This window comes from Lathyrus oleraceus, chromosome 4 (assembly GCF_024323335.1).
Source record: "Lathyrus oleraceus cultivar Zhongwan6 chromosome 4, CAAS_Psat_ZW6_1.0, whole genome shotgun sequence".
Taxonomy (NCBI): domain Eukaryota; kingdom Viridiplantae; phylum Streptophyta; class Magnoliopsida; order Fabales; family Fabaceae; genus Lathyrus; species Lathyrus oleraceus.
Window position 1 is genome coordinate 74,878,843 of NC_066582.1, and position 11,530 is coordinate 74,890,372.

The following is an 11,530-nucleotide window of genomic DNA, read 5'->3' on the forward strand; positions in this document are numbered from 1 at the left end:
TTATATTTCTTTAGCATTTTTTTTCTTCCAAATTAACTCAGAGCAACTGCTTCCTGCTGCAATATACTCAGCCTCATCTGTTGATAGAGACACGCAATTTTGCTTCTTGCTGAACCACGAGATAAGATTGTTTCCCAAGAGGAAGCATCCTCCAGAGGTACTTTTTCTATCATCAGTATTACATGCCCAGTCTGCATCACAATACCCTACAAGCATGGAATTATCACTATAAGAATACAACATTCCATACTCACTAGTACCATTGATGTATTTTAAGATACTATTCACTTGAGTAATGTGATTGATTTTAGGCTCAGCCTGATATCTAGCACATACTCCTACAACAAAAGTGATGTATAGTCTACTAGCTATAAGATACAAAAGACTACCAATCATACTCCTCTACAAACTTTGATTCACATCAACACATTTTTCATCCTTAGTTAATTTCAAGTGAGTTATGGTAAGTGTCCTTTTGTGACTAGCACTATCTAGGCCACACTTCTTCAATATATTCTTAGCATACTTGCTTTGAGAAATGAAGATAGTATCATCCATTTGTTTAATTTGAAGACCAAAAAAATAGGTTAAGTCACCAACAAGAATCATCTCAGATTCATATTGCATTTGCTTGACAAACATGTTGAACCATCTGGTTCGACACCCCTTCAAACACAATGTCATCAACATATATTTGGGCTATCACGAGTTTATCATGCTCTTCTTTAACAAACAAGGTCTTGTCCGTTCCCCCTTTCTTATAGCCATTGCTGACAAGAAACTCAGTTAACATCTCATACCAAGCTCTAGGTGTTTGCTTCAATCCATAGAGAGTTTTCCTTAGTTTGTTAACATGATCTGGAAAATTAGGATCTATGAACCCATTGGATTGTTCAACATACACCTTTTCATTAAAGTACCCATTCAAGAGGCACTTTTCACATCCATAAGAAATAGCTTGAATTTTAGCATACATGTCACTTCTAATAGCAATCTTATAAATTCAAGACGAATAAAAGGTGCAAAAGTCCCGTCAAAATCAACCCCTTTAATTTGAGAGTATCTTTGAGCAACAAGCCTATCCTTGTTTCTAGTCACGATTCCATTTTGTCGCAACGCGAAAAACAACCGGCGGGAAAAGACACAGAGCCGCCACCATGTGTTATTTATCCCAAAGGAGGGAAAGGAAACGCTCGGTGGTGGCTCTGTGTCTTTTCCCGCCGATTGTTTTTCACGTTGCGACAGCTGGCGACTCTGCTGGGGATAAAGTAAAGAAACCACGACCAGACATCCACTGATGAATGGGAGAAAAGAAACCACGACCAGACATCCACTGATGAATGGGAGAGAAGAAACCACGACCAGACATCCACTGATGAATGGGAAGAAAGAAACCACGACCAGACATCAACGGATGAATGGGAATAAAGAAACCACGACCAGACATCACTCGGATGAATGGGAAGAAAGAAGCCACAACCAGACATCAATGGATGAATGGGAAGAAAGAAACCACGACCAGACATCAACAGATGAATGGGAATAAAGAAGCCACGACCAGACATCCACGGATGAATGGGAATAGAGAAACCACGACCAGACATCAACTGATGAATGGGAAGAGAAACCACGACCAGACATCAACGGATGAATGGGAATAGAGAAACCACGACCAGACATCAATGAATGAATGGGAAGAGAGAAACCACAACCAGACATCAACGGATGAATGGGAAGAGAAACCACGACCAAACATCAACGGATGAATGGGAAGAAAGAAACCACGACCAGACATCAACGGATGAATGGGAAGAGAGAAACCACGACCATACATCAACGGATGAATGGGAAGAGAGAAACCACGACCAGACATCAACGGATGAATGGGAAGAGAAACCACGACCAGGCATCAACGGATGAATGGGAAGAGAAACCACGACCAGACATCAACATATGAATGGGAAGAAAGAAACCACGACCATACATCAACGGATGAATGGGAAAGAGAGAAACCACGACCAGACATCTCGCGATGAATGGGAAGAAACTTGATGTTTATCGACCATCGAGAGATGATGTCTACTGACACCAAAAGAAAGGACCCACACGGGGATCAACACGACACTTACTGGTATTGCAAGGACGACATCTACCTATGTCAAACAAGGCAGACACTTGCCGGGGACTACACTGGGGAGTCAAGCTTTCCTTTCACGGACGGGTGAGGAAATAAACCTCTCTGGGGATTGTCAATTATGAATGCTGTCAAGAGAAACCGTTGCAAATGTGCCATACGGATGTTGAAAAATGATCCGCCTCTACTGGGGATACGATCCAAGCCTGCAAGATGCAAGGGGAGAAAAACTCCTGCTGGGAAAGCAAGTGATCACTTTGCTGAGCACACAATTCTGATTCGATCTTCCAACTCTATGGGGAGACACAACAATTCTGCTGCGGATACTTGCTGATCTGACATTCTCGAAACGGCAGAGAAACCCACTCAACTAGGGAGTCACTTGTTGGGGACACACCAACCTCTCAACCATGCTGGGGAAACCAATTATGAAATCGACCCAGATGACCCAACGTCGCGATGCTAAACTCCTCAGAGTAACATATTCACCAGCCAGCTAAACCAATCCTCGAATGGTAACCACGGGTGGGGCTAGCTTATGCTTGCAATGCTGATGCATGAATTTTACAGCGTAATGCTCCCTACTCATGGAAATGCTACGCGATTAATGATGCAATATGCTATGCTTTTCTAAATGATGAATGCATAAAAAATATCCCCCTCCAGGGACGGCACGAGCCACTCTGCTGAGGAACTTAATATCACTCCAATCTCCACCCTGCTGGGGAATAGCACTGCTGTTGGGGAAAGGATAATCCTCACCGGGGACGACCTCCACTGAACCCGATCTGCTTGGGGATTTCACTAGGGAAAACAACCAACACACGCCTCCGTCGGGGAAACAACAACCTTCAGACTTGCTGGGGAAATAACATTCTCAACCCTGCTGGGGATTGCAGCAAACTTCAGACTTGCTAGGGAAATAACACTCTCAACCCTGCTAGGGGAGATAACCAACCTCAGGCCTGGCTGCCGAGGGAACACCGATCTCGAACCCGCAGGGGAGATAACAATCCCAAACCGCTGGAGAGGTACCAAACTCCACCCTGCTGAGGGATATAACCAATCTCAGGCTTGGCTGCCGAGGAAACAACGGTCTCGAATCCGCTGGGGAGATAACAATCTCAAACCGCTGGGGAGGTACGAAATTTTGACATGGAACACCTGTCGACTCGTCGAACACCGGCATTCACCATCTAATCACAATGTCAATTTTTCACTTTTGAGAGCTCCCAGACTCATCCAGTCTCTTGGGATTCATCACCTTGTATTCTCGGCTTTTCTCTACTTCGAGACAAACGATCTCCTCAGATCCGGGCCAACTCTCTAATCCTCAGACTTTGAAGAGTCTTCTTGATTACCCTCTAGGATCGTCGCACTTCTTTCGCCGTCTTTTCACCGTTCTTCTATCCCTCGTCCCTGATTGGACTTCACAGGATCTTTCGTCATAACGCTTCGCGCCACAACCTGCAAGTGAGTGAAAATATTTAACAGCACCTGCAAAAGAGATCGTCAGATAAAAACGTGCCCCAGGCGTGCCAAAATTTCAACACCTAGGTCACTCAACCTTCCGAATAAGATTTCAGGTTTTCAATCTTATGAGCATGCATTGGAAGGGACCCCTATGTCTCAAAATGCAAAGATTCTTTATCAAAATAAACGGATGTTTTTGCAATCAAAGCGGTAATGAAAACAAAAACAAAATTATTTGACTGAATATGCATTTTATTGATTGAAAAGGTGGCTCGTAACTGAGCAGCACAGGAAGCAATCCCTGAAAAGAGGTAATTGCACACAAAAGGAAAATCTATCCTAATGGCAATGTGAAACCGTGATCTCATCGAGTTCCAACTCGGTTACACCCCATATGTCCTCAAGACTTTCCGTACTTTCTGCCTTCTGAACAAGACGCTTCCGACCGATCTCTGCCGAGGATTATCCAGGTGTCTTAACCAAAACACAAACGATCATGTTAGACGCAGTTTTTCGTTTCATTCCCTCTTTTGCCTGGACCTCCCTTTCGGGTTTTCAGTCCACCGGGATACCCTTTTTTGCTCAAGCCGCCCTTGTGGGGTTTTCGACTTGCCGGGTGTACAGTTCTTTCCTTTTTATCCCTAATTTTTGCCCGAACCTTTTTCACTTTTTTTTTGGTTCGCCGGGATGCCTATTTTTGCCTGGACTATTTTATTCTTTTCGTCCAGCGGGTCTCTTATACGAAGTATTTTTTAACTGCGTCTGCATTCGCAGGGGATGGAAAATCCTCACCATCCATGGTCGTCAATAACAAGGCTCCGCCAGAGAAGACCTTCTTGACCACGAATGGGCATTCATACTTGGGTGTCCACTTGCCCCAACGATCGTTCTGAGGAGGAAGGATCCTTTTCACCACCACATCTCCTACATGATGCACACAAGGTGGCACTTTTCGGTCAAAAGCATGTTTCGCTCGCTGCTGGTACAACTGCCCATGACGAATGGTTGCCAGCCTCTTTCCCTCAATCAGGCTCAACTCTTCATACCGAGTCCTTATCCACTCAGCCTCTTCCAATTACATCCATCGGGACTCTCAATGACGGGATCTGGACCTCAACTAGTAGCACAACTTCCATCTTATACACCAGCGAGAAAGGAGTTGCCCCAGTAGATGTATGCACCGAGGTTCGATACCCAGGATACAAGCTTCGTACTTGCCACATTGTCGGTGCATTCAAATGTTAGCCGGGCAATAAAAGGAATGCGGGATCCTTTCGGCGTAACCAAAGCAGCACCAACTCAACTACCATTCACGTTAACGGCCCTATCAAACATCAGAATCCATTCGGATTCAGGGTCAGGCCCCTCCTCCGGGATCGGTTCCTCACAATCTTTCGATTTGAGAACCATGATGTCCTCATCAGGGAACTCAAACTTCATCGGTTGATAATCCTCAATGGGTTGCTGGGCGAGGTAATCAAACAATACACTTCCCTTTATTGCTTTCTGAGAGGTATACTGGATATCATATTCAGTCAAAATCATCTGCCATCTCGCAACCCGTCCGGTAAATGCTGGCTTCTCAAAGATATACTTGATCGGATCCATCTTGGAAATCAATAAAGTGGTATGAACCAGCATGTACTGTCTCAGTCGACGAGCAGCTCATGCCAAAGCACAACAAGTTTTCTCGAGCAGTGAATATCTTGTTTCACAACCGGTAAACTTTTTGCTAAGGTAGTAAATTGCATGCTCTTTTCGACCAGACTCGTCATGCTGCCATAGTACACACCCCATAGACCCCTCGAGGGCTGTCAAGTACATAATTAACGGTCGTCCCTCCACGGGAGGCAATAGAATCAGAGGCTCCTGCAAATATTCTTTTATTTTTTCAAATGCCGCCTGGCAATCATCATTCCACCTGACCGTTTGATCTTCTTTTTTTTTTAATATGGGTTCACACATGGCTGTTAGATGAGATATGAACCATGAAATGTAGTTCAATCTACCTAAGAAACCACGAACCTCTTTTTCTGTTCTCGGTTCAGGCATTTCTTGTATTGCTTTTTACTTTAGCAGGATCGACCTCGATTCCTTTTTCACTTACAATACACCCCCAGCAACTTACCGGACCGCACTCCGAAAGTGCACTTACTCGGATTCAACCTCAGTTTGAATTGTCTCGACTAGTCAAACAGCTTGGCCAAGTCTACCGAATGCCCCTCTTCTGTGCGGGACTTTGCTATCATGTCATCAACATAGCATTCGATTTCATGATGAATCATATCATGAAACAAAGCCACCATAGCTCTCTGATGCGTGACACCGGCGTTCTTGAGACCGAATGGCATCATCTCCGCTCTTGACACTCGCCTCCAAGGCGGCCCCAACCTTTACTTCCTTTCAGACCTCCTCGGTGCCCAGATTAACTATTTCAACTCACTCCTCGTGCGGCTGAATCACCTTCTCCTCTCGTTTCAACAACCTGGCTAACTCCTTCGGCAGTTCACGATCTTCTTCGCCTTCTTCTTCGGCATGATAGATCGGATTGTCGAAGTCATATGAGGGTGTAACAGGATTGTTATCAATGAGATCCAGAGAATGATCGCATCTACATGAGTGTTGATTCATGCATTGCTTTTGAGTCGGGATGAGACCAATCAAAAGGAAGAAAAATGAAAACAAACATTGCCATTTTTATTATTTTTAAACTGTAAAAATAAATGAAAAATAGGGAACACCGCTTTTAATGTGAAAAACATCCATTTATTACTGATGCAAATGTTGCAAAATGAAACACATGAGGTGGCCCTTACAATGGACCATTACGTTTCGGGCAAAACGTATGGCTTTCATGCAAACAGAATTGAAAAACAGAAATATTACTCTTCACGTAGAGTGACAGTGATGATCTTTTAGGCCTTCCAGTTCTGGATCTCCATCCCTGGTATGCACGATTTTATCCAACGATCGAGCTCGCAGTCACTGTCAATCTCTTCACCCACCGCACAGACGCGGTCTGGATCTAGCACTCCAGCACTGGTGAACATGAACGGTTGACGACGTCCTCTATTCTGCCCCAAGGCGAACCCTTGCACGACTGATAGCCAATCCCAAAACTATCCTCTTTCACCGCCTGTTTTCCTTTTGCCCTGGCTAAAGCTTCAGCCTTATCCACCTTTTCGGCGATCGCTTTCTGCCCCAAGGCGAACTTTTGCATGACGGTGACCAACTCACTCATCTTCTCTTTCAGCTCGAGAATGTCAGCGTTGGGTGGATCCATCATTCTGGGTTTGTTGCGTCTGGTAGGGTATTTGTGCGGACGAGCTATGTGCAAAGGAGTGACTCGCCGTGCGCGAGCAGTGATTCCTAAGTCAATCACACAGGTTAGATACTGACACCTGCAAAACAGAAGACATGTTATTATGACTCACGCATGCATGCAATGTCTATCCGTATGAGGAACATTCTGTCTTTCGATTCTGGCTTCATCGAGACGGATAATAATTTGACAATAACATTCTGACATCAGGATGTCTCTCAACCAGAGTCTCAATCGAGAATGTACCCTGAGTATGGATAGACATGAGTTAGATGCGGATGAATGCAAAATGGGAATGTATGCAAGTCACTGTGCATCCTCCAAGTCATCTGAAGATCAACTGTGCGGAAGTTCAGGTCTCTGAACTGATCATAACCATCTGAAGGACCAAGTCACCATAAATCCAACTCATGAGGTTCCGAAATAAACGGAACGGAGGATATATCCATCATCATTGGAAAACACTGATCTGATAACAACAAGATCCTCTGAACAAGTACCCTCAGATTCAACCCGGGGATCCGAAATAAACGGAACCCGCTGATAAATACCACGGACAGCCCTCCGGCGTCCCAGAAATAAATATCCATCAATCAACTGAACCAAAGTCACCATCATATAGTCACCAACAGAATCTGCATCTATAGGAATCAAACCCTCCCCTCACAGGTGAATTCTATAAGGTCATCCTAAGGCGGATAATGGTCTCGACAATCGGACAAGATACTCAACGGGTTTGCCCTTTCGGGTGTGCCGCTGCAGCTCTCATAAGATCATCTCAACCAAAGATCCGAGAAAGAACGGTCACCGAAGTCAATAGCTCAAAAAAGAAAACCCAACCTGAGTGGAATACTCCAAACGGAAGGATTCTCTCAACTGAACCTCGTCCGGCTGTGGTATGTCACATCTCCACATCATATCGTACAACATGTGAAGAAACATGAGACCAGGCTAATCCTAGGTGTATACTCGGGCCTGGGTTTTAGCCCCACTCAGAACACCCACCCCAAACCAGAGGAACCAACCTGTACAGAATTCATCACAATGAAAATATGATGCATGCAAACATATATGCAAATATATACGAACAAGGTACAACAATCACAAATGCAATAAATAAAGCAGTAAAAGCAACCAAAACTATCCTAGAGAGAGCTAGGATTGACTCGCTTAGGGAAGATGGACCAGCAAGAGGTCAACTTCTTATGGACCAAGTCCCCAGCAGAGTCGCCAGCTGTCGCAACGCGAAAAACAACCGTCCTTTTGTTGGTGTCGGTAAACATCATCTTTCGATGTCGGTAAACATCGAGTTCCTTCCCAGTCATCGGTAAATGTCTGGTCTTGTTTCACTTCTGAACATCATCTTTCGATATCGGTAAACATCGAGTTCTTCCCAGTCATCGGTAAATGTCTGGTCTTGTTTCACTTCTGAACATCATCTTTCGATGTCGGTAAACGTCGAGTTCCTTCCCAGTCATCGGTAAATGTCTGGTCATTCTTTTTTGGTGTCGGTAAACATCATCTTTCGATGTTGGTAAACGTCGAGTTCCTTCCCAGTCATCGGTAAATGTCTGGTCATTCTTTTTTGGTGTCGGTAAACATCATCTTTCGATGTCGGTAAACGTCGAGTTCCTTCCCAGTCATCGGTAAATGTCTGGTCATTCTTTTTTGGTGTCGGTAAACATCATCTTTCGATGTCGGTAAACGTCGAGTTCCTTCCCAGTCATCGTTAAATGTCTGGTCGTTCTTTTTTGGTGTCGGTAAACATCATCTTTCGATGTCGGTAAACGTCGAGTTTCTTCCCAGTCATCGGTAAATGTCTGGTCGTTCTTTTTTGGTGTCGGTAAACATCATCTTTCGATATCGATAAACATCGAGTTTCTTCCCAGTCATCGGTAAATGTCTGGTCGTTCTTTTTTGGTGTCGGTAAACATCATCTTTCGATGTCGGTAAACGTCGAGTTTCTTCCCAGTCATCGGTAAATGTCTGGTCGTTCTTTTTTGGTGTCGGTAAACATCATCTTTCGATGTCGATAAACATCGAGTTTCTTCCCAGTCATCGGTAAATGTCTGGTCGTTCTTTTTTGGTGTCGGTAAACATCATCTTTCGATGTCGGTAAACGTCAAGTTTCTTCCCAGTCATCGGTAAATGTCTGGTCGTTCTTTTTTGGTGTCGGTAAACATCATCTTTCGATGTCGGTAAACGTCAAGTTTCTTCCCAGTCATCGGTAAATGTCTGGTCATTCTTTTTTGGTGTCGGTAAACATCATCTTTCGATATCGGTAAACGTCGAGTTCCTTCCCAGTCATCGGTAAATGTCTGGTCGTCCTTTTTTGGTGTCGGTAAACATCATCTTTCGATATCGGTAAACGTCGAGTTTCTTCCCAGTCATCGGTAAATGTCTGGTCATTCTTTTTTGGTGTCGGTAAACATCATTTTTCGATGTCGGTAAACGTCGAGTTTCTTCCCAGTCATCGGTAAATGTCTGGTCATTCTTTTTTGGTGTCGGTAAACATCATCTTTCGATGTCGGTAAACATCGAGTTCCTTCCCAGTCATCGGTAAGTGTCTGGTCGTCCTTTTGTTGGTGTCGGTAAACATCATCTTTCGATGTCGGTAAACGTCGAGTTCTTTCCCAGTCATCGGGAAATGTCTGGTCTTGTTTCATTTCTGAACATCATCTTTCGATGTCGGTAAACATCGAGTTCTTCCCAGTCATCGGTAAATGTCTGGTCTTGTTTCATTTCTGAACATCATCTTTCGATGTCGGTAAACATCGAGTTCTTCCCAGTCATCGGTAAATGTCTGGTCATGTATCCTTCCTTCCCAGTCATCGGTAAATGTCTGGTCGTCCTTTTTTTGGTGTCGGTAAACATCATCTTTAGATATCGGTAAACATCGAGTTCCTTCCCAGTCATCGGTAAATGTCTGGTCATGTATCTTTTCGTTGATAAATATCAAAATCCCCAACAGAGTCGCCAGCTGTCGCATATCGCGAAAAACAACCGGCGGGAAAAGACACACAGAGCCGCCACCGTGCGTTATTTATCCCAAAAGAGGGAAAGGAAACGCTTGAAGTAAACCTGAAAAAGGGAAAGGAATGGTCTTACGACCAGAGATTTCAAGGTACGGGAGTCGGTTACGCAAGGGGAAGGTATTAGCACCCCTCACGTCCGCCGTACTCGACGGGATCCACGCTCAAAAGAATAGGAAAAGGTTGCTGAATAACTGCTCAAAGAATGCACACACACTGGAATAAACACACAGGTGAAAGAAGATGGAGGAAGGGGACTCGGCAGGATGTCGCATCCTAGGCCTACGTAGTTTGTCAGAAACAAACATCAGAGTCGACGTAGTTCGGGGAAATGGGAAACGTGCTCTCTAGGATATCGCATCCTATGCATACGTATCTTCTCTAACTAGAGTAAGAATCAGAGCACTCGTAGTTCGGCTAACGCACGCCGAAACAAAACACCGAAAAGAGACGCTGAGACGTCAACGGAAACACACAACAGGAAACGGAAGGCCAATCAATGGACTTACATCCAACTCCTAACAACAAACACAAACAGGAAACAGACTGCTAATAAATGGACTTATGTCCGACTCCAAACACCAAACGAGGAAACAAAATGCCAATAAATGGACTTACATCCAACTCCTAACACACACACACGAAAAGAAGGAGGGTCTCGATTGCAACTAGGGCAAGAGAAAAGGAAGGTCTCGATCGCAACAAGGGCGAGAGAAAAGGATCGCAACAAGGGCGAAAACCAACAAGGATTAAATGTTAGTCGTCAGTCAAAATCGACAAGACATCGCATCTCGTGCCTACGTATCTCATCTGAACATGAGAATCAGAGTTTTCGTAGTTCGACTAAACTATTTCTGTTTGTTTTGTGTTTTTTAGATGAACGACGTTACTACGCAATCTACCGGATGCTCGACCTTGGGAGACTTACTCACCTGTAGTAGAAGGAGTCAACGTGTCCTTAAGAGAAGATAGAGTTTGTTTGTGTTTTAGGAATGCTCACGCAAGAAAGGAAGTCCTAGATGAAGGAACCGTGCTACCTTAATTGACATGCAAACGAGAGACTATGCGAAGTCTAGCAATCCTATGGGGATACAATCACAACACACAAAAACATACAGCATGAAGTAAACACACCAACAAGGGGGCTCAAACATCCAAGGGTAAGGCTTTAGTCAAGGGGTCATATCAACCTCGACAAACAAGTCGGGCTTTAGTCAAGGGGTCATATCAACCTCGACAAACAAGCCAACTGTAGGGGTATGTGAGGGCTCTTAACCACTGACATTGACCGTCAGGGTGAGCAGATGAAAGGTAATGAGGATAAGACCTCATAGCTCTTAACCCGGGCCTGGGTGAGCTTGAATCAATGAAGACGTGGGGATCCAGAATGAGGGACCCTATTCCACTTGACTGACTCTATATACAAAGATCTTGGGTTAGGTTCAAGAGCATCAGCACGTTGTGCGAGCATAATGAACGACTCAACGATTAACAGGGGACTGACTACTAGTCCCTTCTATCTGTCAATTGCCTCTTCACTTAGGAGGACTTAAGTATCCATGCCTCAAC

The 11,530-nt window shown here is 44.5% G+C and overlaps 1 protein-coding gene across 1 annotated transcript; it reads right to left on the reverse strand.

The window, feature by feature from the left end:
* Positions 1-558, reverse strand: LOC127136099 (secreted RxLR effector protein 161-like). The gene is made up of 2 exons (XM_051062696.1): positions 411-558; positions 1-338 (listed from the first exon to the last, which is right to left on the reverse strand). Exons 1-2 carry the CDS (start codon positions 556-558, stop codon positions 1-3), a joined length of 486 nt encoding a protein of 161 aa, XP_050918653.1.
* Positions 559-11,530: the final 10,972 nt, after the last annotated feature.